Source organism: Crassostrea angulata, chromosome 7 (assembly GCF_025612915.1).
Source record: "Crassostrea angulata isolate pt1a10 chromosome 7, ASM2561291v2, whole genome shotgun sequence".
Taxonomy (NCBI): domain Eukaryota; kingdom Metazoa; phylum Mollusca; class Bivalvia; order Ostreida; family Ostreidae; genus Magallana; species Magallana angulata.
The window spans coordinates 49,470,744-49,498,626 of record NC_069117.1 but is presented as its reverse complement, the minus strand read 5'-3'; the positions used below and the strand labels follow the sequence as shown (position 1 = coordinate 49,498,626).

Here is a 27,883-nt window from a genome sequence, read left to right as displayed (position 1 = left end):
TATCTAGGTACAAGCATTTTGGTACACTGGTATGAAAGATCCTAGAATTTTGGTACACTGGTTACATAGGTAAAAGCAATTGGTACACTGGTATGATAGGTCCTAGAATTTTGGTACACTGGATTAATAGGTACACTGGTTATCTAGGTACTAGCATAATGACACACTGGTATGATAGGTCCTAGAATTTTGCTATACTGGTATGATATGTCCTAGAATGTTGGTACACTAGGTCCTTGCATTTTGGTACACTGAAATACTAGCTAGGTGGTCCTAGCATTTTGGTACACTGGTATGATAGGTCCTAGAATTTTGGTATACTAGGTCCTTGTATTTTGGTATGCTCGGTCCTTGTATTTTGGTATGCTAGGTCCTTGTATTTTGGTACACTGGTATATTAGGTACTAGCATTATGGTACACTAGTTACCTAGATCCTAACATTTTGGTTCAATGGTATGATAGGTCATAGAATTTTGGTATATTGGTAGACTAGGTCCTAGCATTTTAGTATACTGAACATACCAAAAAATGATATTTTACTAAGCAAAATACATACAAGGCATGAATTGGGCTTTATTTGGACAAGATACTTTACCCATTTCTTTAAAAGTGTTGTATGGGCATGGTCACATTTAGACTCTTTAATGAGAACTTTGTATAACAATATAAGAATATATTCCATTATGTTCTAACTTGGCTAAGAAAACTTCAGGTAACTCTGATTAGAAATTTGTTGAGAACCCAGCCTCCTTAATCAGTTACTTTAAAACCTTGTAGGTCTGTTTCTTGATCACTTAAAGTAGAATGCAATTCAAGCTTTCACACCTTGTCCCAATTCAAAATTGGTTTGGATAATTCCTAACTCCCAAGGCATGTTCAGCAGAGCAGGTGCTTGCAAACGGTCCCCAAATTTGTGTTACAAGCAAAGGGAATTTTGGTGAGCGCTTGCGAAAACCCACTTTGATAAATATGCATCTGATGAAGAGAGTTTAAAGACTCTGTGTGGACAGACTATCCATTATTTGGTGAACTACACATATCTGTATTTATCAAGTTTGCATCAATCTGCAGTGGTTATACTGCACTACGATGTCATAATTGATATTTTAAAAAGGACATAGGATCAGTTGAATCATAAGAGGCTGTGGTGTAAAGGTTTTTGATATGAACCTCAAGGTGTGTGGATAGAAAACTCAACCCTTCAATTAAATCAGATGCCATCATATTCATATCTAAAAAGGCATGTTTGTATACAGTGTGTTTGATTGGTCATCAACAAACTCTCTCTGATGAAATTGCAGCTTTATTCAGGATCATCATAAATTAAGCTCAGTATCTTTAACATGCTTTGACAACATACATAGTATTCCTCATGAAACACATAAATATACATTTGATCATGTAGCACACTGCATACAATTTATGCTTGACATTATTCTACATGACATCATCCATATCCAATCCTACATGTGAAATCCATGTATAAGTAACATGTCTTATTCCCAACTCTTAATTCAACCAGATGTAATTATTACATACACAGTCAAGTACAGTGTACTTAAAAACTCTGGCATCCTAAAATTCTTAGGAAACTTAAAAAACTTTTAAATTCCTTACTCTAAAATATACTGGTAACTGGATAAATACAATGTTCGTTTTTAGTAAAATATTGACACTCTTCTTAATTAAAGCTTTTAAATACAAGATTCAGGTTTATAAAAACTAATAACACAAACCCAGTAACAAAATCCACTGAAACAAATAAATTCAAAATAAGTCTTTTAAACAACAACAAAAAGGAAAATAACATGTCAGATCTGCTGGAGTTTGTCATGCGTCATGTGCTCTGTTGATTTCTTCCCCCGGAAAGATGTCCTGACCTTGTTTATTTTTGCCATGAATTATTATGACTAACAAAACACCTGGCTCTTTTGTTACACAAATTAACTGAACAACTCGGGGATAATTAAGCTGTCAAGGGGTAAAAACTGTACCTATTTATACTAAGTCTAAAATAACAAGGTTTTCTTGGAAACAAGGAAGAAAACTACCGATAAAATAATAGACAATGAATTCTGAGCACGTACATGCATACTTAGTACTGCCCTCTGCTATACATGTACCATGTTCTTTTCTGTATACATTTCCTCTTTAATCAATAAATAAACACATGTAACATTAAAAAAATGACTATAAATAAAATCTGAAATGTCAACAAGATATATATTGCACATGAATATATGGATTAAACCGAGTAAGACAGTATTAGAAATGCCAGAAAATATCTCTCAAAATTCTCTTTCTCAGCTCATTATTAGATGGATATACAATAAAATCTTTGTTCCTTTTCTTTAAAATTGAATGCCACGATTTTGAACAAAAATATGGACTTTACAACAGAGATCACTGCTTTAGATACATTATCATACAAGCTGTTGAAACAGAATATCACCTTTCATAGCAGGCTCAAATATTAAGATTCGTGTAGTGATGTATACATACACAAATAGCATCAGCTCAAATATAGTAGTTCTTTTTTTAAATTAGGTCAAGCATTTAACCTGAAGCGACATACATTAAGTCGTAATGTATGCACACACATACAGCATTTGTTATACATTGACATCTGACTGGTTTACGACGCCCTTGACCTGCTCTACACTGTGTGAAGGAATGATGCAGGTCTCTGTTCCGAGAGTCAACACAGTGACCCCCCAGATAGCTGACCACCTGGTCCGTCTCCCTGGCCCCCTGACTACTGGGTCTGGGTCACCTCCCACACGATCAGGTGGCTCTTGTCACCCTTACTGAGGGACAGCTTCTTCTCTTCCTCCTCCGGATTGTCGTCCTCACCGTCACCTGTAGCAGGTCAGTAAAACATCAGATACACAAAACATGGTTGGGAACAAAAATAACCACAACTTATAGAATATACCAGTAGATACAGTTATTAGCAAAAGCGAAGATTGATTACACTGGGGATAAAAAAGATTTATCCAGGTACTGCAGGCTATAGTGATATAAATCATCATACTGCTCATTTCCTTGTCTACTGCCTTTTATTGATTTTGAAATATCTTCTAATTATACATCTCTATGTATATCAGTTGGATAAAGGATTCCAGCTATCAAGTTGATCATCTACTCATGTGTATTAATATCAAAATTTGCTTTGGTAATGACAATTTTTCTAACAAAGTCTCAATTATAATTGATATCCACATAGCATCTGAAAACCTATGACCATGACAGTTTTGCAATGAATTCCTTTTCTCAGTAGCTATTACTGATACTCTAAGTAAGAGTATCAGTAGCAATGAATTCTTTATCTCAGTAATTAGAGAGAGTTATCTCTCTTATCAGAAGGTCATTGTACCCTAAAACATATAAAAACAAACCAATTCTGAAGTCCACATATCCCTCCCCTCCAGAGAGGACCAGTTTAGCATTGCTGTCCTCTACGGGGTAGGCCTCGTGTCTGGATCTGTTGTCACCGGACTCTGCACTCTCTGTGGCAGCACTCAGACCTTTCCTGGGCGAACCTACAATCAAAACAATATATATTATAATATATATATACAATATATGTTTTAATATTCAAAAATTTAGAAATATACACAGAAAAAAAAACCCAGGTGAAAAACAGAAAAAATACAGAAAAAAGTTTTTAATTTTCTGAAGCTGCTGAATTACTCTGAGGGTCCTAAATTCTAACTTTCAAATGGCATAAAAGCTACGAGGGTAGAGAAAGTATATTTGATGAAGAAAGAATGGATTCATATGTTATACTATAGCTGTTTATGAGGTAGAGAACAAATTTACACTGCAGGAATAATTACTTCAAAACCTTTTTCACAATGTTTCCAGACACAAAACAAACCTCAGGTTTTGTTTTGTATGATTAGGAGTGGGTTTTTTTTTTCATTGTTTTTGAAATATCAAAAATTGATTGCAGCCATAGTAAAATACTTTGGAGACCTCAAATGCTATTGCCTTGTGTCATAATGTTGAATAACATTCAAGAAGTGTAGTTTGCACAGAGGTGAAATATATAGAGTAGAGAATATGTATAATATATATCCTTATAAATTTATATGCCATTGACAGAATAGCTTTTGTTTATAGCATCATTTTCAACTTTTTTTAATCACCCCTCATGGACATAAAGCAACCTTTTTATGAAAACTTTACTGATACATGTAGTCATCATTCATTGCATTATGTTTAAAAACAATATATTTAAATTGGTACAAAAATCATGAAGTATTACAGGGTATAAAATCATGATACAGTAATTCAAGAATAGAAATAAAACTCAGGATTAAATTAATCTATTTGAAAAACGTGGGGAAATTTGGAGATATATGAAGAGGGATATCCTGGTTTAAAATATCAACTATAAGCATTAAAATATCTTTTCCAGCACATATCAATGAATTGCTATTATTATGGGGGAAATACCCCATCCTTGAAGAGATTTGACACACCTTTGTTTACCATATCAATGTAAAAATTTACAACATTTAGCACATCATATTAGATGAATGGATTTACTGGTGATTAATAAAACTGATTTTTAAAAATTGCATGTTTGAAGAAAATGGATGAAGAAATTTTTGTTGGCATTAATTTTTATGTTAAATAGGTATCTGACGGTCATTTAAACAGTTCCTCAGTAATCTCCCCTGGTTTGACTTTCTCCTCATCAACATAATAAATGTCCACAGCTTTCAGAGCAGTTACAATATTGTCTGGATCTTTGCTATTTGCTAACTTGGCCTTCCATTTCTCTTGTTCCTTATATGACCAGGAGTGGAAGCCACAGAACCTCTGGGCTTTAGAAAGAATTTTTTCATCAGGTGTAGTGGAATTCATGCCTGGAGGATCTGGGCACTCAAAGTGATGCTTTTGATACATTTCCCGTACACTCTCGTACTCCCAAACCTTTAGGTGAGCTGTCCAGTGAATTTCAGGGGAACTTTGCTTTACAATTAAAGAGGAAAAGTTGTAGTCACATGCAAGTTTATCTATAAATGTTGTTGCACTTCTCTGATCTAAACTCTGTACTTTATTCAATGTCTTTTCAAAGAGAAATAATAGCTCTTCCTGATTCACTAAAAAAGTTGTTTCAACTTCTGTCTGTGACCATGCTAGGTGAAATGTTCTACTGATACATTTAAACAATCCTATTAAAGTTTGCAGTGAGAGTCTGCTTATGGTACTCGATTCTTTACTACAGTTTTCAGCTAGTTTTTGAATGAAATAAAAACATTCTGCTACAACTAAGCACCTATTTTTGTGCCAAGTCTTATTTTGTGATGGTAGCTTTTCCTTTGTATTTGCTGCTAGCAAGTTGGATCCATTGACGAAATGTGACAGAGACTGATGGGAAAAACTTGATGCCATATTGTGTAGAAGTTTTTTAATACATGTTACCACTTCACATGTCTCACAGTTCTGAATGTGATGTAAAACAACAGTTTTAATTCTGTATGTTGTCGGAAGGCTGCCATCTTCAATGAATCCAGAAAATAGTTTGTCACATAGGAATTTTAAAACCATATAGGCAACACAATGGCTAGAGGATGAGTTCTTTAAAATCTTAACTTCTATTTCACAGTCTGATTTTTTCCAACATGTCCTATGTCCTTGTTTACATATTTTAGGCACCAAATAGCATTCATGGTCCAGTTTTGAAATTTGGAGATCGGAGGAATTCTTACAGGCTGACCTGTTCTCTTTAAATAACTCAATAGCTGGTAAAAAATCTACTAAAACATATAGATTATCTTGAGTTCTTTTTACACTATAATTTTCTGGGTCTGGGACTAAAAGGGATTGAGATTTACTTGTCCATTTAAATACCAGAGTACAGTCATTGTAATAGGGAGACCCCACATCATTGCCAGTGGCTATCTGCATGTACCCTGAGGGTTTGTGGTCTGTACAAATTTCACAGCCAGGTCCAACTTTGTACACAGTTCCTTGAACAACATATTTGCAACATTCATCTTTCTGAAGATATTTTAATTTGTCATCAAACTGAAAACATTTACACATGAAGTTTACAGATTTCATTAAGTCATAGCTAAAAGAAAAAGAAATTCTATCAGCTCGTAGACCAGTTTCTGATTTGTTAAAACAATAAGTTAAGAACTTGTCATTTTCATACATAATAGCCATATATCCACTGCAGTGTTCAGTCAATGATAATTTTGTATCAGTCGGATCATTCAGCACTGCTAAGAAATCAAACTCAATAATGGGCTCCCTGTTGTGTTTAGAAAATTTCCAGTTTCTAGTTCCTTCCTCCATACTTCCACAGGGCACGATTCTTTTAACCACGAGACGATCGTTGACATGCTCTAGTGATTTCAACAATCTTTGCAATAGTGTAACAATTGATTCTTTATGTCTACTTTCTCCTCTAAGTTGACATCCAAACAAACACATCTTTTAATCTCATCCACAATAGTCTCCATGAAGGTTTTTTTAATTAAACTTTATTTTCCGTCAATTTAACAAGAGACCTATAAACCTTCCATTTTCTGTTTATAGTCCAGTAATAAAATACAGCATCTATATACTGTAGGTTAAATTGAACCCAGGGTATTTCATACTCCATTCTGGTATATTACATACACATTAAAGCTAATTGTGGTTGACCTTGAATTGGAATTTCATTTTGTTTTTTCTAAACATAAATACCCAGTAACAAATGGCATGAGAATAGAAAGAGGTTTGATTTAATTTCATTGTGGCATTAAAAGTTTTTTTATAATATTAATTTTGTGAAATACTGTGCTTATGTATTAACACTTTACTAATTGACTACTTAATGAGCAAAACTATCATTTTCTTTTGAGCTTGTCAGGTTTGGTAACTACAACGCTTTTTATGAATGCTGATATTTTCAATTCTTTTTATTGGATATTTACCTGGTAATTCACTTAGTGGACTCAACAAGGAAATCCAAGAAACAATGTGTGTTAAAAAAACATTAATGAAAACTGCAGCAATGCAAAATGTTTTAAAAATCGTTTTGTAGTTTGGGACTAAATTTTTTATTCCACTGAGAACAAGAATTCAGCATCAGATAAGAATAAAACAGTCTTACCTGGAACTGACACAAAGAATTTGACAGCATCCCTGTGGCCATGGAATGATAGCTGGGCCTGTGCCATCGAACAATAGGGGATAAAAGTCCCCGGGGTAACGCTGTCTGTCTGGGTGTCACTGTACACCCTCACGATCCCTCCTGGCCGCCCACCGCTGGGGCCACTGGACACGGTCTGCTTGTTACCTGAAATAAACATCACTCCGTTCTTTAGTCCTGTTATACGTATTCAGAGCTCTGGCAGGATCAGTAAAGAGGTGATAATTGTTAGTAGTCAAGTGTTGTTTGTCGGAAATAAGAAAATGACCCTTTATCACCTCTTTCCTGATATTACAAATTATCCTGATGTAATGTGTTTATTCTCACATATTAGAAATGTTTGGCACAGCACACCGGTATTATGATTTTTTGTTAGGATATATAGATAAATCTTCTAGTACAAATGAAACAAGCAGTCTGAGAGTATTGCATAAGCAATACTATTGCATAAGCAATACACGTCCCCTACCGGTTTGTGGAAATTGTGAAAACAATGCACTGTTATGCAGAATATCGAACCCGAACATTAAAAAATTGGAATATAAAAAATTAATTTTCTCGAAAATATGTCAACCAGATGCTACCGAAGTGTAAACTTGATCTGTAGTTTGACATTTTGAAGCTTTTCAGCAAATTTCATATTATTCCTCAAACGCATAAAGAAAAAAAGTGTGGAAAACTGAAGTGGGACATACAGACGGACGGACAGACAGACAGACTGACGGACGGACGGACAGACAGATGGACTGACGGACGCAGAGGAAAGCTAAGCTATAGTCCCCTCCGGTGAAAACCGGTAGGGGACTAATAAAATGGATGAAACCTGTTTGGTCTAATATAGTAAAATGTATCAGTATATAATGTACCTATTCAGATATTCTGTTAAACAAATTGGCCATAGTCTCAGGAGCTATAATAAACTCAAAAATTTTCTTCATAATAGTGAGTACGTAAACACATAAAACTATTAAAACTTTATACCAGGAAATTGATAAGTTAATCTTTGAGCTGCTTTCAGATTATTTCAAAGTAAGTAACACTCAGACATTCTTAACTGGATCAATTCCTAGTTTTAATTCAACAGGTATTGTTGACTTACTCTCAGACAGAGGCACAGAGATGATCACTCCATTCCCGGTCCCAATCCACAGTCTATTACAGGAAATCAGCATGGCAGTGATGCGAACAAAGGAAAATCCCAGCTTACCGGTTCCTGTAGTAGTCACAAGAATATACCAACATTCATTATGCTTAACTTAATGTTAAAGATTCATCCAATGGATATTAAATGGAAGTATATTGCAAATGATTTTTATGGGACGTAACTCTGACTAGAACTGATTTATCAGTCTGATTTAAAGGTATAGTAACAAATCTTTTTCCTAAGAGACTCACCCAGCATTTTGCTGACATATGGCTCAATGTCCACATCCTGTAGATGTTGGTGTGTGTAGGCATGGTACAGACGAAGGGTACTGTCTAGACGGATAGACACCCACACTCCATCTCCCACCCACGCCAGCTGTCTCACCTGACTCTCCTTACGAGGATGAGCATCAAACGTTTTCTATAAATGCAATACAGAAACCCTTGTTACCCATATTTTGCTGTGTTGACTCTAAGCCTTCTACCTTTCCTTGTTAGCTAATCTTGGCTTAACATTATAGTATCATCTTAAATGTTAAAATTTCCAATAGCTTAATAATACATGTATTTCTAATGTTATCTTGATTTAAAATAATTCAATTGAGTCAAAATAATGAAATTCCATACATTAAATAAGCTAAAATTTTGGAATTACAATGCAAAAATATAAAAACTTAAATTAAAAAACATGATATTTTGCAGTTAAAGCATATATTGGATGTCATCCTACCTCAATGGTCATGCTCTTTGGCTCAATAACATGGATTTTGTTCCTGTATCCACACCAGACATGTTTGTTAGCTATCACAGTCATACAGCGGATGGAGTGGTGGGGCTTCCCCAGATCCAACAGGTGATAGTTCTGCAGGTCCCACTGACCATCTATGTCAAAGAGACAACAGAGTGTCAAAAGTTGCTCATACAAGTACATGTGTGTTGATAAAGTGGAATTGTTCCATCGAAGGGTGTCATCATTTGTTGGCGAAATCAACTCCTTTGAACACATTCCCAAACATTAAACAGATTTTGGAAATATAAATTTGTGTGCATGAAATTCATGACTACTGAGTCACCACAGAAAATAATTACTACACAGTAAATTATAAACGGTAAGACAAATAATGAAATGTAATTCACATAAAAAATTACTGTCATGCAGGAAATAATATACCTGTATCTCTGTGGAATATGGATATTGTTCCATCAGCAAGAGCAACCAAAACTCTTCCTTTAACATGACTATAAAAAAAAGCCAAAACAATATTAATCCTCTCTTTTTTTTAAGGCAGAGCATTGACACATTCTTCAAAATTAGATGGAAAACAAAGGACTTACACAATGTTGAGAATGGAGTCTCTAAGTTTGACAGAGTACAGGCATCTTCTCCATTGTGCCACTGAGGAATGTACATACAGACTGAAACAATAAATCAGGTATTTATTACATACAGACTGAAATGAATTGCACAAGAAATAAAGCTTGACCCACTCCATATTTTCTTATTTAAACATTTGCCATAGACAACTAATAACCCCCCAGCTCATTGTTTACAAGATCCACCTACCCTCCACTCTGGGTGCCCATCCACATGGTGGGTAGAACACTGGTCATCTTCTCTGTCTCCTCAAACTGGACGTCGCTGTCGACGGACATCGGACTGAGTCCGTCCCTGATGAGCTCCGAGTGTCGGTGCCGGTCCAGTGAGGCCAGGGAGGACCGTGACACAGGCGTGTTCGTGCCCGAGTTGGCTGGTGAACCTCTGGCTTTGAACACTGAGGGCTGAACATCATCCGAACCAAAATGTACTGCAATCAAAATGGTACTCAAGATTGGAGGAAAATTAACATATCAAATATTTATTTCTCTGTTATGAATTGTCATTGATGTTCAAATTGGTTTTTTTTTTTAATTCAGGAAACAATAAATTACTAAATTTGAATTATTTAGTATATAAAGCAATCAGTATTAAAAATGCCTTGGCAAAGATGATTTAAGCCAGCATTGCCACTAAATTCACAATGTTCCTATTACAGTTAGTATCCACTACAATATTAATATATATAATCTATATGCTATAAAACAAATTAAGACAAATGAAGTGTCCCACACAGGTTAATGTAGGTCAGTGTGCCTGGGACAAGAGATCTCACCTTCGTAGCTACGCTCTGACATGATACTCTCAGTATCAAACTTATCCTTGTGCTCTACTTCCGTGTCAATTTTCTCCTCTGTAATACAGCATGGTGTTAAGTGAAGCACAGCAGATACCCACACCACGTGGAGTAGTAACATCAGAAACATGAGTGTGCATAATATTAGATTGTCCATGATAATGAAAACGATAATATTATTAGATATTGTTATATCCAGATATGTGAAAGCTTTTGAAAAGTTATCATTGTTCATATACAGATTTATTATGCTGATACATGTATTATCCAATGGTACATATCTCTTACAGTATACACTGTAATGCTTATAAATGGATAATTTTACTAGATGTTCAATATATGCAAAGCTGTTATAACTGTTTTCTCTGATTAGAAGATGAATAATTACTAGAGACTACATTTATTATGAGGCTGGTTACTGAGCACTACAGACTGTGATATAGAGAGAACAACTACCCCACTCACCACTAGAAGTCAAGGCCCGGGCCACTGCATTCAGGTTACTCTTGTGTTCTGGTGTGACTTCTGAAACGACACAAATAACATCATAAGTTTGGAATAACAGTACACAGGACAATGTGTTCGAAATAGGAGTATCTCTTAGAAAAGCTTGTTCTAATATAAATGAAAAATTCCATACTCTAAGCATGGCACACATCTACGTATAATTAAAAGAAATACATGTATTGGGGAAATAGAAGAATTATTTGTATGGTTACAGTCTGATAGAACAGCCAATATGATCAAAACGAAGTTGAAAACAAATGATTTACCAGTGTTTACTACTAATTAGCGATTCTTTTAAGTAGATCTACGGTAATTACCCTTAGACTTGTAAGAGCCGACAGGAGACACTTGAGGTGAGGTGGGCTGGCTGTTGTTTCCTGTGGCACACTGTACAAATGTGATGCCCCCAATCCCACTGTTGTCTGCCTGGGCGTTGTCATTGGAGGAGGAGGAGGAGGAGGAGGGAGGGGGCTTGTACTGGGGGAAAGACTCGGCCTTTAAAATCTCCTCATCTACTGGATAGTCAGACTCCAAGGCTCCTACAGATTGAAATTGCTCCATAAATATATATTGAATTATTTAGAAGTACATTGTACTGCTTTTTTTTTACACTACTAAATTGTGTGAAGAATGCTCATTGCTGATTATCTACATGTACATCATGAATCTCATCAAAATATTCTGTATAACAGCTTTAAAAAAAAAAAAAAAAAATTTATGAGTTGTGTTTGCCTGCTACACTGGCAATACAATGTATGTACCGGTATGTGAAATATAGGTTCAGTAATACTGCTCTTATAAATTCTATACATTTGTTATGGTGTGTGGAGTACTCACCTGCTACACTGGCTATGCAGAGGATAGGGGAGGAGGTAACCTTGAAGGTCTCCAGTATATCCCCCGGACTGTTGGCATCAATGACAGACACTTGGGTGTGGGAGCCTGAACTGTGAGAAATCCACACCAGGGAAGACATCTGTTCCTTCTCTGCATCCTTCAGGCCTTTCTCGTGGTCCTGCCAAAACAAAACCAAAAATTTCCAGTTACCTTAGTTTATGATTTTGTTGCTGTCTGTTCTTTAGTCTGAAATTAATTTCTTTTAAAACAACTAATGACAACTTCTGGTGAAGCAAAACAAAAAAAATTCCAGTAAGTCTTTGATTTCTTTTAACTGTCGTTTGTTATGCCAAAAAATAAGTTTTTGCAGTAAATTGATAAAACTTCTCCTTTTTCTTTCAATTTCTGGGTGAAGCAGAGTTATACCTTGAGTTCCTGGTTGAGGCGGTCGACCTCGTCCTTGACCTCTTTCCTGTCGGTCTCTGACTCGGGGGGACTGGAGTAGAACACACTGGCCCCCACCACTGAGCCCCCATCTCGGGTCTTCCCTCCGGTCAGATTTACACCCGCAGCACACCAGATCTGTGGACAAGATTTGTCAATAACAATCAAATAAATATACACAAATAATCAAGAAAAAACTGATTAAAGAAATATGATTCAGCTCTTTTCTAATGGTGGGGAAAATATCACAGTCAGTTATTTCTATTATCAATAATGTACATACAGGATTGTGTTGTATTCAAACACTTAACATATACATGTATAACTATACTGGTTTACACAAGCTCTGTTTTATCTGCCGAAGACATTCAGACAAAATTAACAATCAACCACTGACACCAAAAGTGAATGGAGCAAAACTAAAACAGGTCAAAATTTTCCCAGAATACAGATGTATGGGAAGTGTATTAATTCTTTCTTTTTCCATCCTAAGTCACATTAATCTTTAAAAATATCATTCAACAGATAGGGATGTACTATCATGACCAGGTGCATTAGATTTGATTCCATACCTTCATGCCTGGCTCTTTCTCCAGTATAGGTCGACAGTAGACAGGTACTGGAACTGGCACCTCCCGCTTGGCCGGGCTCTCGCGAACCGAAGGCTGGAACTTGGCCGGGAGACTCCAGCCGTATGCCTGTAGGCGACCATCATCTTTCTTGACATGAGCGCGGACTTGCTTATACTGTTCCTGTCTCTCCTTCTCTCGCTCCTTCTTTGCCTTCTCGGACATTCTTAAAATATATAACACTCATACTGAGGCAGCTCCTATAGCTTTATAAACAGAGGGGGGCAAAGACATGCTGTATTACAATGAATTTTGTGTAATGTTTCATTCCATGGAAATTGAGGAATTGCATGCATGCATGCTTTCTTTCAAAAAAATAATGGTACTTTTTCTGTTACCTTGAAAAAAACTTAACATTATATTTGCTGGTACATGTAAAAATGATTTGTTTGATACTGAATACTATGTACCTAGCGCTAAACAAGAAAATTTCCATGCACTGTGAGTTTCATATTTCCAAACTATAATCACTATCATAAGATTCATTTTGTTGAAAAACAGATTCCATTGATCCATACACAAGCATTTTCCCTATTAATATTATACATATAGCTTCAAATTCTGTACACATGAATACATTTAATTTACCACAACAGTTTTTAAATTTGTAAACTTAAAGATGCTTTACAGCTGCCATAAATATTGAATACATACATATATATATTATATAACCTCTACCAAAATAAATACTGGTAATTGAATATCAACTTTTTAACACCAAATTATTAATGGCTTTCACAAGTGAAAGTGAAATATGATGTTATGCTTTGCTGTGAAAGTTAGTATCGAAAGTGTATGTACAAATTAAAAATTTTCAGCTCAGATTTTATCCAAATTTGTTACCAGGTAAAAAACATCAAAATTTGATGATATAATTGCCTGTTACATAATTTACACTATGTACATCCACTTATAAAAATAAAGGTTGTTTGTGAAAGTCTTGGTAAGACAGCTAATAATAAATACCTAATTCCGTTTTACATGTACATGTACGCTATGGGTATCATTTTCTTTTGACGAAGCTTCTCCCTGTTACATTACATACATATGTAAAATCTGGATTTTAACATATTTCAAAAATAGTATTGAAAAATTTAAATTGTAGAATATTAAGCATTTGTGGCTTTTCTTCCCAAGACATTCACTTGATATAATTCTGACATTGCTACTGTGCTGCCTCTGAACTTACCGTTAATTCTGCTAACCCATGATTAATGAACACTAGCAAGGTCTACTGAATGTTAGGAGAATATAATACATGTACTATTAAGACATAGTAAATAGTGGTAGTGTGTAGTAGTAGTAGAGGAGTATAGGGTGATAGGTTAGTATAACTCTGTGTAACCTACTTCGGCTGAGCAGTAATTACAGGGTCCTCGAGAAGAGATTCTATTTTACTGGCTCTGGTGAAACACAAAACTCAAAATCAAGTCAGGTTACAGTGAAGCAAATTATGTGTACATTAAAAGAAAAATAAAAGAAGCAAAATAAACGCTACAAAAGGGTGAATGTATTAGTTGGAAGTCAGCAGAGATGTTTCTTTGCACGACTTATCTTGAAAATCATCGATAAAGGGCCAATGCCATAGTGAGCCTTCGTTCATCAACCGATCAAAATCAGGCCTACAAACCCAGCATACCTGCTTTACTTTTTTTCTTCAATTTTTAACATGTTTAAAATGATTTCATATGTTAACAAATGTGGATTGCATGAGAAATTATAATTTTTCATTAAATAATTTATGAAAACATTTAATATTCATCAATACAAAATTAACATTAGGAAAAACCTGGTCCCACCTGTCAATACGTACACATAAAAAATCATACATTTATGCATCTCACACACAAAATTTATTATTCAATTTTTCTGGATTAAACAAATACATACAAAAAAGGTTTATCATACTGATAATATTCCGGTATGTTATGCAGTTATGTATTTAGTTAAAAGGTTCGATAAGGAAATGTAAGAAAAAAGTTGATTCATATTGACAGAAAAAAGCAAATGTAAGAGAAGTAAATTTCTTGTATTAAAGATGATTAAATTTTGAATTATTTTAATCCTGTAATTAGGATTCAGAAGAAATAAAAGACTCACTGTAGGACTTAAAAGAGACTTGCTCAAGTCTTTATATTTAATGATTTCAGTGCTTACTTTAAAACCTTCAAATAATAATTGGTAATCAATGACGATGGGTTTTCATTTGTTTCATGCAAGAAGTGTTAGGATATTTCGATGCAATGGCAGCTTGCATTATGAAGTAAAGTAACAGATTGTGAGGAAGGACGAGTCTACAAGTTTTATTGGCTGAGGGAACTTTAGGTGACTTAGTGAGACCCAGACACCAGTAGCTGGTCTAAGCTAATGAGGCATTATACTGTGCTGTGCCTGCCCCTACCCTCCATCTGTTGCCTCAATATGAACAAAACTGTCAGATCTAGGTCAAAAATAAATTCTCCAATCAATAAAATGATAACAAAAATATCTCCAGTGATAAATAAGTACAACATAACTGATTAAAATATACATATACTATCTACTATTTCATAGCTGCTGAAGAAAAGATACTATTTTCTTTCCCTTTTCTGAAATCTTTTTTGGATGTTGATCGATTTTCAAAATAATGGATTTACAGCAAATCTACACCAGAAAGCTTCTCTCAACCTTTCAGTTTCCATAAATGCATTAATATCTAGAAACAGACATTCCAGAGAACAATTTTTTTGCATGCCAGGATTATATATATTTGTATTCAGATTCAAAAATGCTGAAATACACATTACCAGACGTTTATGGTTAGCCATCTTGAGACAATGGGCACCTGTCATAGCGTGGACTGGACATGCAATATCATGACATACACAGAAGTTTACCTCCAATAGCAATACATACTTTTTCTTGTCTTGTAACTCTTCTAGTAATTTTTGAACATTTGATGAACTGATTCGGGTCCTTAATTAACAGTGAAAGTGCAATGTTACTAAAACTTGTCCAATGACAAAAAAAACAAAACATAACAAAGTTGTCCATGCAAAATCCTACACAATCATCCACACTGTACTGAATATGTATGAAACTGAAATGGGTTACATCTATACCAACAAAATCAACAAAATAAAATTGTCTAAAAATCATAAGCAAAAAAATTCTGACATCACAACCCACCATGCGTCGATTCATGTAATAACATCCGATATATTCAACCTTGATAATGCAATCTTAATATCTTACAAATCGGTTAGCATAAATAATGCAGTCACGCTGTGCTCCTATCACTCTGAGTTATGTAAAGGCTCTAACACCATCTAAAGAATACTTACAGATCATCTTGCAGGAATTCGTAAGCCTTGGCTTTGTCCCCAAGCTTAGTCATCTCACGGGAGCGGCGGTTGGGATCTCCCACCGGCTGGACTTGGGTGGTGGGGGCGTTATACTTGATGGTGGCCACTGGAACATTGGTTGGCTTCTTGCTCGGTTTGTGAGGAGAACTGCTGCTGAACAGGTTACTGAAGCTGAAACACGACAACGGAGCAGATTTAAAGTATACCACTACCTCAAAGGTCTTTGATACCAGTGATGTACTTATATAAATCAAATTTTTTTGTAAACATTGAAATTTTTGCATTAAGTTATTTAAACCAAGTACAGGAGAAGAAACTATTCTTGTTAATACTGAAGATTCCTAATTAAAAATGAGAAGTCAATATAGGCGCAAAATCAAGAGAAGCACCTTTTGCGGTTTTTAAAATCTTGCTTTTATTTTTTTGACATATGTGGACTAAATGACATCATAACAAAAGTTTGCAGCAGAAATATCCATATAATTATACAAAATTGAAACTCCAAAATACATTGTTCGATCATCAAAACAGAATCTTTCCTCATTAGAATAAAGATAGCCATTTCCCCCCACTTAAAATTACCTTCATGAGATCCTTTCTAAATATTTACATTTGCAAATATTTTCCTTATATGAACTTAAAGAATATTGAAAATGTTCAATTGTGTGAACTTTATCACGACATCACATTTATTATCACACACTCTTATTTTTGATGGAACATGATCATATCTTCCGAGAGGCTCTTCGGGCTTCACAGGATTTGATCAGATGTTCATATCCCAGTGAACTTTTTAACTGGCTATTTATTTCTTGATTAATTAAATAAATCATAGAACTGGTTAAAATTGACTTAAATGATAATAATCTGCAATGCACATAATATGTCATTCAATTCAAAACAAAATACTAGTCAACATTCCTGTTTTGTAGCATCGTTGAATTCTTCTTAGAATGAATGTCTTTCAATGCTATGTAGATGTTATTCTTCAAGTGCAAAGAATCAGGAAGAGGACTTCATGATCCAATGAGATTTTAATGTTATCATTTATATATATTTACTAGAGGCATAGGTACATTTAATGAATTTTTTTAATAGATTTCAATTTTATTTAGATATTTACTCCCTACTTTTATGTTCAACATATCATATTATTTGATTTTGACCAAAAAAAATGCACCACAAAGAATGTATCAATGTTTCATGAAATTTATAATCTTTATTTACTTTCTGAAAAATTAAATATAAATTTCACATTTTTAAAGGAATTCCCACCAATATTGATTATTACTTCACTTGGAAGGTCCCTTGAACTTCACTCTGGTATATCATTCATAACCATGAAAACCAAAGTTTCATAACAAAATTCTTATGTCAAGTTCACACTACTCTTGTGAGTGCTAAAGCCTGATTCTATACAAATTGACTAAATCCTGTATTCTTCACATCTTTTATAATGCTCATGAAAATTCAATCATAATGATTATGTCAAAAGTTGTCATGCAATTCACTCGGAAGAAAGAATGCCAGAAATGCCATGATTTTGTGATTATTAGACATTGAGGTCATGTAAATCAATTATTTTGGCACTTAAAATTTTAGATTTTAATACTCTCAAATAAACATTTCTGGTTAAAGCATAGTTTTGGGGACTTCATTGTGATTTTGTCATAAAAGGCAAACTTAATCTCCTATCTAACAGAACAGTGTTATGTTATTGCAAAGTTACTCATCCACTAGAGGATCCAGTTTTATGGCAATTAATATTCCACTGTTAAAAGAGTTCAACAGAAATTGCATTTTGAGCAGAACTGAGTATTTATTCAGAAAAGAGAGACAAATCTTCAACTTAAGGTCAGACGACACGTTCCTCAATTTTATATAACATTTTCCAGGAATTTGTTAATGGTTTACTACTACTCCGACAAGCTTTCTTGCAAAAAATTAGGAAACCTTACCAGGCATTTCTACAAAATACTTGAGAATGCAATTTCCTATATAATCTTCTTGAAAATACATTTGAATTGCTGATATAAAAATAAACAAATAATACACTATGTTGGGCCGGGCTTTGAACTCACAACCTCTAGAATCTACGCTCCTGGCAGAGAGCGGCCACGGCTCTAACCACTCGGCCATCTAGGCATATATCAATATACAAATAAATTTTAATCATTTTAAAAATCATTATAAAAATAATAATTTTTCTTGGAGCTCTTTATTACAAGGAGATACAAAAAAGATGCTCAAGGAACGTGTCATCTGACCTTAAAAATTATGTAATATTGTTACATCATATGATGATGGTAAATAAGTTCGATGAGTATCACAGATATCAGCTCTTCAAGCATTCATTAGTACTGATCTATCTACTCAAAACCATGCATACATTCTATTTAATGTCAACTCTCTTGTGGAATAAAATTCCATATGCCAGCAGCAGCATGCAGTTTTGGAAAGCAAAACCTTTTTTTTGCAATGGAAGTGGAAACAGACAGGGAAGTCCAGTAACTCTGTATAAATATTTATTAAAATAACAATAACAATTCTGCCATTCATTTTCCATCTTCGCCCTTGGGATGTGTCCAATAACTTAGTCTGTAAGCAGAAATGGAACGTGGGTCATGTTTCCACAACCACTGAATGGTTTTGTTTCCTCCACCATGATGACCATTGCTTTATAACCACTTAATCAGTCTGCCATTTTGACCACTTACAAAAAATGAATTAAAACTTTTCGGTATAAAATAGCTTTTTAATATTTAAAAATATCACATATAAAATGGATCACAAAAAACTTTCTCTCTCAGTAAAACATTGAACGATAAAACATTGAACACTTCATAAATAAAAGAAATTATGATAAAATCATCATAAAGAAATTAAATGCTTTTCAGAAATAATAGGGATCAAAATGGCAGAATTGGACTCATGCAAAAAGTAAATCAATAAATGAATGCTACATAAAATTTAGCTGCCTTTGCAGTTACAACATGCAATGAGCATGCAATGTTGTCTTCTGAAAAAATAGAAACCTTTATTAATAGATTCATCAATAAGGATCAAAGCTTTAAGTATCTGATCCTAAGTACCAAGTCGATCCTATAGGTCAATTACCTACAAACTTTTAATTATATTCTGTTTCAGAAACAAAACAATGACTTTTTCAAACCATGTGATCCCTATTGATTTCTGTAAAGTTCAAAACAATAAAAAGAATATATCATTAATAATTTAATTCATGCAAACATGGAAATTCACAAAGAAATTGTAAAATAAACTTTAAAAGAACATTAGAAATTCATCATTCAAATATAATTTACTCTGTTTTTTATATATTTTTTATTTCCATGTTTACAAGTAACCCCAGTTCTAGAATTAGCACCTTATGAAGTCTGTAAACTTTAACATTGGATTAATAAAAGCAAAACCAGTTTAGATTTTTGTATCTAATGGATTTCAATTGGTCAACATATATATAAAATTGTAACTTTATAATTGTGTCTTTATCTAAGTACAATTATAGTATAATACAAGAAGAGATCAAGGCCAAGTTTTGACTGAATATATATGTTGTATGTGTACAGATCAAGAACCAGGATTACACGACAAAACAAATCAAACAATATGCGTCCTGTGTTTCTGACTGCGACTAGGACTAGCTTTGGTAGAGGGGGGAGGCACTGGAGGGACGGGAGCTACCAGGTTACTGAAACTAAAAACAGACCAGCCCAGTTATACACATGCTAAATCAAGAGACCCACAAAATAACAGAGAAAGTTCAGGGATAAGCAAGGTTAACCCTTCCTCCTCAAAGTTGAGTAAGGGCTGTAGATTTGCCAAAAAGTTGGATTAATGTTTGTTACAGATAAAGAATCAAAGGGTGAAACTTCATCATGGAGACTTACAAGTTCCATATGGATCCTTTTTTCTGTTTTTGAGGATTGTTGGATGCCTCTGGATGTTCCCGTGAGGCACGGATCATTTCGGTCCACCTGACAGCTTCCTGTAGCTCCATTAGTCTCTCCTTGTACTGGTTTCTCTCCATTAGCACCCGAGCCATCTCGACTCTTGTAAACCTCTTTCTCTGGGCCATAGGCACATCATCCTATAAACAGAATACATGCTGTCATATTGAACAAACTTCAGAATTGCGGTATTTTTATCTTCATACAAATATTCATTATATAATTTTTATAAGGTTTTGGTGATAGCTAGTCTATTGTTAAATCCAAATTATTTTCAATAAAAGGTATTCAGGCACTCTAAAACTCTGTAGATAGTTGATACATTATAGCAGTATGGAATTTGAAAAACAATCAACGTGATTGAAAAAACCCTAAATATGTTTGAGTATGTAGAAAATGAATTGAATTGTACCTCTTCTTCTCCTTCTTTGGTGGCCGTATTCTTCTTCTCGAGTTCCTCCTTTGTTTTCTTTAGCTCGTCTTCCAACTCCTTTATTCTTGTGTTCAACTTGGTCTTGACTCCCTGTAGGTTGTTGATTTCTTCCTTCAGGATTTCCACCTCTCTGTAACACATCATCATTATACAGGTAATAAATCAAGTCGTTTACGTGTAATGCTCAAAATGAAAAGCAGAAGCAAAAATGGAGAGAAAAAATATTACCCTGAGAGTTCGTCCACTTTGGCAATCAAATCATCCTTGACAATGTTTAAAGCATTCCTACAAAGTAATTACAGAATATGAGAAGACTTATTATGATGATCTTTTACTCATTCACCCATTCTTGACTGGTCTCATTATATTTGTCAGTTTAATAAGATTTTACTCTGTTATAACAGTTACTGGTATATTGTAATATTTTTCTTGATACTAAATATTTCTATACAGGACTGTTAGTACCAGTACTAATCCGATTATCACAATGGAACACAGTATTTACATGTACAAGTCATTAATGTTTTATGACTAGCATAAAGTTATACAATATGTTCTATTTATTCCTTAATTTTTCTTACTTGGTCTCCAGTAATTCAGTGTTTTCCAGAATTAAGTTTTCTAATTCTTTTCCCATTCCTGTAAGAGAAGTAAAACATGTATTACATTAAAATGTTCTGCTGTTATTGGAAACCATTCCAAATCAATGACATACTTGCATGTAATTAATCATATGTACTAGTCATGATTCTGTGTACATACCAAAGAAGTTGTCGCTCACTGTAGATGGGAATTATGAAATGAAAACAGAAAAAAGTTCAATCATTTCCTTTTTAACTTAAAAATTAATTAACATAGAGCAAGTTTCACAATCTATATTGCTCCTTTACAAATTGGTCAATATTTATGTTGATCATAGAATTATTGAGATATTAAATAATTATATGCTTTTTTTCCAAAAAATTTCATTTTGTTACTTGGAGTAACTATTTTTGACAAAGAAGTAAATCACAGAGACAAGTGGAATGGTATATACAGAAGTGCATACCAGTAGAACGTCTTTCATTCTCATCTTCATTTTCAGAGTCTAATACAACAAAAATAAGCATGCATTATAAACACAAAATGCACAAACAACAACAACAACAAAGGTCAAGAGATACAGGGTGAGAGAGTCAGAGCTTTCTTAATTCAGTGAACTCAATGTCTTGAGATGTCTACCACATAGTGCTATGGTAAGCTATGACTCTCTCTCTCCACTGTCTCAGTAATATCAGAACAACATGCTAACTTCTTTGATGTTCAAACTGAAGGTTTCATACCAAATTTCTTAAAGTTTTTCATTTCTGAGGAAAACAATGTAAAATTGTTCATAATTCACATGAAGATCAAATTTCATAATGCAAGGATTATTTGATGCTGCTGATCCCCATGTAGTTTATAACTACAGGTTGATACATAAATACAGGTTATATACTGGTTATTATGCAGTTTAGTATCAAGTCTAATATGCACTGGAAAATTTATTCATCTTGCATATTGTGCTAGTAAATAAGTCCTGTTAAATGTAACTTGAAGCCTAGATGACCATGCAGAGATACATGTATATAATTTCAATAATAAACTAGAGTGCATTGAACTATATTGTTTTACAAATTTTTTTTGACAAGAATACCTGCATACATAACAAATTATTCTTTATTTTAAATGATTTCTTCTGACTAAAAACATTCATCTTGAACCAGAAAAAAAATGGAATGATGATTAATGCAAGTTACACTTGTCTCAAGTTGTAAGCATGCTATCACTCAATAAAGAAAATAAATGATTGCTAAAGTAATAATAGAGTTTAGTAATCAGGCAGTCTGATATATACATCACTGTAATTAGAGGAAATCAATCTACATACATGTCACTACCCAGAACAGAACAGACAGACATATACATGTATAGACACATCTACATAAAGGAGACCCGAGTGGCGGCATCCTCGTGGTACCCTACCTGATGAGGCGTAATCTCCAGGGTTTACCTCCCGTCCTTTGTAGGACAAAATACATGATGTAAACAAATGATGTCAGCTAACAACATGTTTGTTAATAATTTCCCTTTATGAAATAAAGATTCTAATTCCCATTCTCTACTCTAAGCCAACAAGAATTACATAAACATAGTACCCCCAAAACCATATGTATTGTTTGATTTGCATATATTTTGAACATTACATCTACATTATTCATTCAATCAATGATAAATATTTTTTGTTGAAGCATGCTTGTTATCTATTAAATGAAGAAATCTACATGAGTATTATTTAACATATAACCCTTCATTAAAATTTCAGAATCCATAGTGATACAAATATTTTGGTATTACCTGTGATGCCAAAGTCCACGTCCCCAATGATATCTGTGTCCTGAGACTGAAGTTCATCAAATATTGACTCGTTATTTCTCCTGAAAAAAAAAGGTAAAACAAAATTTATCAGGTAATCAAAGATGAGGATAGTATCTGTGATAGGAACAAACTGAAACAAGGATCAATAGGAAAGAAAATTTGAACAATGTCTGATATCAGTAAAAAGATAAGCCTAAATGAATATCAAGGGGAATGGTCAAGACTAACAATACCCAACAAGGCATTGTTTTTGTGTAGTTTCCTTTGGTGGTTTAACCATTTCCTTAGATGATTCAATAGCAATTTTTGCATAAAATAATTGAAGAAGCAATCATTTCATCAGGATACCTATTTATTGCTTTAGAATACTGTCAAATGAAACAAACACTTACTTGGGTCCTCTTGACCTATTGGACTTCACACTTGACATGGATTCTTCCATTTCTTGAAGCTCTGGTGTTGTAGCTACAATTTTAGCCAAAGTATGATCCAAACCTAAAATATATGTCATTTGTTAGTTATTCATACTTATAAAAAATATTATTACTGTACAAGGTGCAAGGGCATAATAGATTTATTATAAAGGAAGGCTGGGCACAATATACTTACCATCATAAAAATCACAATAAGCAATGCATGAATAGAAAAAAAAAATCAATCATTGGTTAAAATGACAATTTTAAAACATCAAAAGGGTTTAGTAATGTCAGTTCCAGAACAAAAAACAACTTCAAAAAATCATACCTTTATCCATTGATGAAATTTATTAACCTAACTGTTAAATATATGAATTCATTTGCTGGTAATTGAGGTATGAAAGCATGTATTTCTTTTTTAAATATACATGTAGGATGTGAGATTTTGATTTGTGCTTGAACATTAACATATCTGTAGGGATGTACAATATACAAAATATGAATGAAAATATAAGTAGGTTTTAAGTAAGCGTGTGTAGAACAGCTGTTGTTGAGCGGCACAGAATTTTTTTGGCTAAAGAACAACAGTGGATGAGTTACCTTCAAAGTATAAGCTACGACCAAAATCTAATGGAGAAACAAAATAACTCCTTATACATTTAATTACTAACAGTACACAGTTAACTAATCTTACAAGTGAATATACAAAGAAATAAGTAAAAGAGACAGACAAAATAAAGAAAGAGAGAGAAAAGAGAATGGCATTTGTCGTCACCTAACTTACCCATAATCTTATCCTCCTCAAACTCTGCCTCCTCTTCCTCAATACTTAATCTACTATCATGCCTTTCCCTACCCCTACCGTCCTCAGTTTGTGGGGTGGAGGTCTTGACCTCAGGGGGCTTACTGACCTCTGGTGAACTTACAACGTTCTGATTGTCTATCATGTTCTCTGAGTCAGACCGGTCAACAGTGACCCTCTCATTATCTAAAGTACTATCTTCAGTTCTGTCCACTGACTGTGGGACTGACTGAGATTTCTGACTAGCTTTACCATCACTAGGACCGAGTTCACTAGTATTGTCAGTATTATTAGATACTTGAGTATTTGATTCACTTTCACCCTGATTGTCTGTTTCTACTTTCACTTCCTGAGAATCTTTTGGTTGTGCGGTGCTGCTATTTTCTTCAGTATTATTTTGGGGTTCTGAATAAAGTAAAGAAAATCAAACAACTCAAACATGCAAACAAGAAATAAACCAAACTTAAGCATGATAAAAATTAGCATTCCAGCAAAATGGAGCAAAAAATAAAAGTAAAATTAATGAAATGTACATCTGAAATTTCTTCATCATTAGAATGCTGTACCAAACTATTTGAATAAGGCAAAATTTAAAAAAGAAGTTGAGAAAGTGACTAAAATATTATTGATTATAGAAATTGTTATAAATTTTATATTGATTGATCAATTCACATTAAAATTAATATAATTATTCAGATAATTACAAGTAATATTTTAGTAAAAATCTATTATGATTTTTGATGATTTTTAAGGTAAACATTACAATATACAGCAAATGAAAAAGAATGCCCAGAATTTGAAAAATGATGTTTGGTACAACAAATACAACACAACATGAACACGATGAATAACATGATCAGAAATACAACAGAGAACACAACCAAGAGATAGAATTACTTGTTGCTGTGGCAAACTCTCTGACGTTAATACTGTCGGTCACTTGACCCTGGTCACAGGTTTTGGTCTCCTTCTGCTTGCCTTTGGCACTCTGCGGAGAGTCCAGTTCTCCCAGTTCACTCTGTAGACTGACATTGGAGTCTGCCACACTGCGGGGGGACATCATGTCATCAAAACTACTGAAGCTAGGAGGGGTACTCCCTGACCGGGCACTGATGTTCTGACCATAAGCTATACTGACCGGGCGAAGGCTTGGTAAATGAAATCCTCCTCTATTAACAACAGAAACAAGGGTAGTGATATTCTCAATTTTAAACTGTCACAATGAATCATAATTATCTATTAAAGGAAACTATTCAGATGAAAAACCAAACAATATCTTAATGTGTTGAGAGATTTTTTTATGAATATTACTGCATGTCTGTCAGCAGAAATTGAAAGTTGCCAGATGAAAATTATTATGGGTATTCAAATTCTAGAATTTATTTAGGGCAAGAATATCTGTGAAATTAAAGAACAGCTAGAAAAGTGAGTGAATAAGAATAAGTATACAGAGTAAATAAAAGGTAATATATAATTACATATAATTGAATCTGTTAAATTAAATTTATATCTCTGAAAATAGCTCACTGAGTACATTTATAAAAGTGTATAGTAAATGAAAATCCTGTTTAGCTGAAAAGATATAAACAGAAATTATGGAGGTCATTCTTTGCTGAAAGCTATTTTACAGGGAAATAGTTGACTGGAGAGTCTGACATCACTATCCAGAGATCATAGAAGCTGTATTTTGTAAAACAAAGCATCAAATTTGTTGGAAATGAAATTCATCAAGTCATTCCAGACAGAGTGTTGTAGCCATGCCCTGGTTGCAGTACCCTAACACTGGCTCTGTCTGGCGATACACCACTCCTTCAGTATCACTCCTCTCACTGTCATTTCTTAGTATCTGAGTCTGCACACCTACAGTTCTCAAGCTTTTTCCACACAAAAAAAGGTTATCATAATGTTTTATACATAAACACTTGTCTTTATAGTAAATAAATTTCAACCCATAATATACATTGTATAACATACAATATATATTGTATAACATACCATGCTATATTTTCCTTTGAATTGGTTAATGGATTTCCTTGATTATTGTTTCATTAAAAAAGTTTGACATACATGTTTACTTGCATTCGGAACCTTCAAGGTTTTAGCACCATGAAAAATAATATTTGAAAATACAAATAATACTATTAAATACATGCTGTAAAATCATATTTTGAAAATGATGGATTAAAAATATTCCAGCACACATTATTTTAAAGTTTCATATTCAATCCACTGTATGCCTATTACTGGTTGCTTACATGATGCTGGTAGGTTGTGGAGATAACTTACTTAGAACGAGGACTGTTTGAGACTTCCATTCTGTCAGACCCCATCACGATTTTAGTTCTCTCCATGTAGTCCATATGTGTTCTGAATAACTAAAAATCAATTTGAAGATTTCCATATAAAAGAGTAACATGATTCAGTCAAGAAAAGCAATTATTCACGTACTTGAAATCTGGGTAGTAAATCTCAGTTTATTACTATACTTTTTAAGATAATTTCAGATCTTACCTCTGTATATCTTTCATGTAGTTTTGTGTATTCCTTTTTTAAATCTACTTCTTTTTCTTCCATTCTGGACACTAAATAATAGAATGATATAAAACAAGATCAAATAATATCAAAATTTGATAACTGACCTCTCCATTTTACTATTCAGTCAAAATTACCAAGATAAAAACATTACCATGATCTGCAGAATTTTTCACTTTTAATTCCAACATTCTCACAACAGACTCCAAACTTTCAAGCTTATCCTGCATTGACTTTTTCTCTCCTTCAACTGCATCTTCCATTTCCAAATATTTCTAAAAGATTAAAAAAGGAAACATTATGATTAGCGGGTGAAAAAATATTATTGAGATTACAATATGTTTTTTAATCAAAAAGGACAATTCAATTTTCAGTCTTATGTTTCATCTGAATGATTTTAATTAATTATCAATAAGAAATGCTCATTTTTTTTTAGATTAAAATTTTTGAATATAAAATACCATATGTTTAAAGTCAGTACTAAACAATACAAATAGAAAGAGCAAACAAATGTTATGGCAATTGAAGCAAAAGGGGGAGGGGTATCGTTCAATGTTTTTATTGCATCTTATATCACTCTCTTTAGGAAACCAAAAAAGCAAATCAGTAATACTTTTTCATGAACTTTAAATGTTATAACTTACTTGTTCTGTACCCTTTCTGAGTTGCTTTTCCCTTTCATATTGTGTCAAAAGTTGCTCATTATCATCTCTTAATAGTTCTAACTCAACATCAGCCTCTTGCTTGTCCGAAAGAGACTGATCAAGCCCTTCTAGAAGAGCCACTATCAACGGCATCAACTCTTTTACTACATCTTCGTCGTATTTCTTGATCATTCGTTCAAATTCTTTGTAAATATTTGTGGCTAATGAGGAAACCTTTTCAGACATTACATGCCCTTCCTCGGACGTCCCATACACTGTTTCCGTAATCGCTGCCATGATTTTTACGTTTTTTATACTAATTCGATAAGAATAATCTTCAAAAGGATGCAATTACGCATCCATCAGTTGTAGGACCATAAAATTATTATCCGTCTGTAAAGATGATGCTGTCATCCATTTTGGCCAGAAGTGACGAAACTTGTCATATGATGTAGT

General features: G+C 33.8%; 2 protein-coding genes across 20 annotated transcripts; both read right to left on the bottom strand.

Annotated features, from left to right (window-relative positions):
* Positions 1-1,288: 1,288 nt before the first annotated feature.
* LOC128157415 (C-Jun-amino-terminal kinase-interacting protein 4-like) lies at positions 1,289-27,865 on the bottom strand. Of its 19 annotated transcripts, XM_052819939.1 has the most exons (36): positions 27,428-27,865; positions 26,938-27,058; positions 26,763-26,833; positions 26,538-26,626; positions 26,027-26,125; positions 25,149-25,420; positions 24,234-24,656; positions 24,050-24,076; positions 23,426-23,528; positions 23,013-23,092; positions 22,641-22,676; positions 21,685-21,723; positions 21,399-21,416; positions 21,218-21,275; positions 20,865-20,921; positions 20,616-20,766; positions 20,144-20,343; positions 16,215-16,406; positions 15,787-15,846; positions 15,293-15,331; positions 14,241-14,294; positions 12,835-13,057; positions 12,245-12,400; positions 11,819-11,996; positions 11,299-11,520; positions 10,940-10,999; positions 10,454-10,531; positions 9,868-10,108; positions 9,639-9,719; positions 9,475-9,542; positions 9,034-9,185; positions 8,553-8,724; positions 8,257-8,370; positions 7,119-7,304; positions 3,400-3,543; positions 1,289-2,860 (listed from the first exon to the last, which is right to left on the bottom strand). In XM_052819939.1, the coding sequence occupies exons 1-36, from the start codon at positions 27,722-27,724 to the stop codon at positions 2,757-2,759; spliced, it is 4,665 nt and encodes a 1,554-aa protein (XP_052675899.1). In that variant the 5' UTR covers positions 27,725-27,865; the 3' UTR covers positions 1,289-2,756. The 19 variants fall into 19 exon arrangements, with proteins under 19 accessions (XP_052675899.1, XP_052675909.1, XP_052675905.1 ...); XM_052819949.1 differs by lacking the exon at positions 10,454-10,531; XM_052819945.1 differs by lacking the exon at positions 14,241-14,294.
* Positions 3,555-7,112, bottom strand: LOC128157418 (uncharacterized). The gene has a single exon (XM_052819961.1). The coding sequence runs from the start codon at positions 6,452-6,454 to the stop codon at positions 4,658-4,660; it is 1,797 nt and encodes a 598-aa protein (XP_052675921.1). The 5' UTR covers positions 6,455-7,112; the 3' UTR covers positions 3,555-4,657.
* Positions 27,866-27,883: the final 18 nt, after the last annotated feature.

Excerpts from the sequence above, each read along its gene's own strand:
- LOC128157418 (XM_052819961.1), bottom strand. The coding sequence starts at position 6,454 with ATGTGTTTGTTTGGATGTCAACTTAGAGGAGAAAGTAGACATAAAGAA.
- LOC128157415 (XM_052819939.1), bottom strand. The coding sequence starts at position 27,724 with ATGGCAGCGATTACGGAAACAGTGTATGGGACGTCCGAGGAAGGGCAT. Across the intron at positions 25,421-26,026 it reads CAGACAGAGCCAGTGTTAGG|AGGAGGATTTCATTTACCAA; the intron begins GTACTGCAACCA and ends TGTTGTTAATAG. Across the intron at positions 21,724-22,640 it reads TGGAGATTACGCCTCATCAG|ACTCTGAAAATGAAGATGAG; the intron begins GTAGGGTACCAC and ends TTGTTGTATTAG.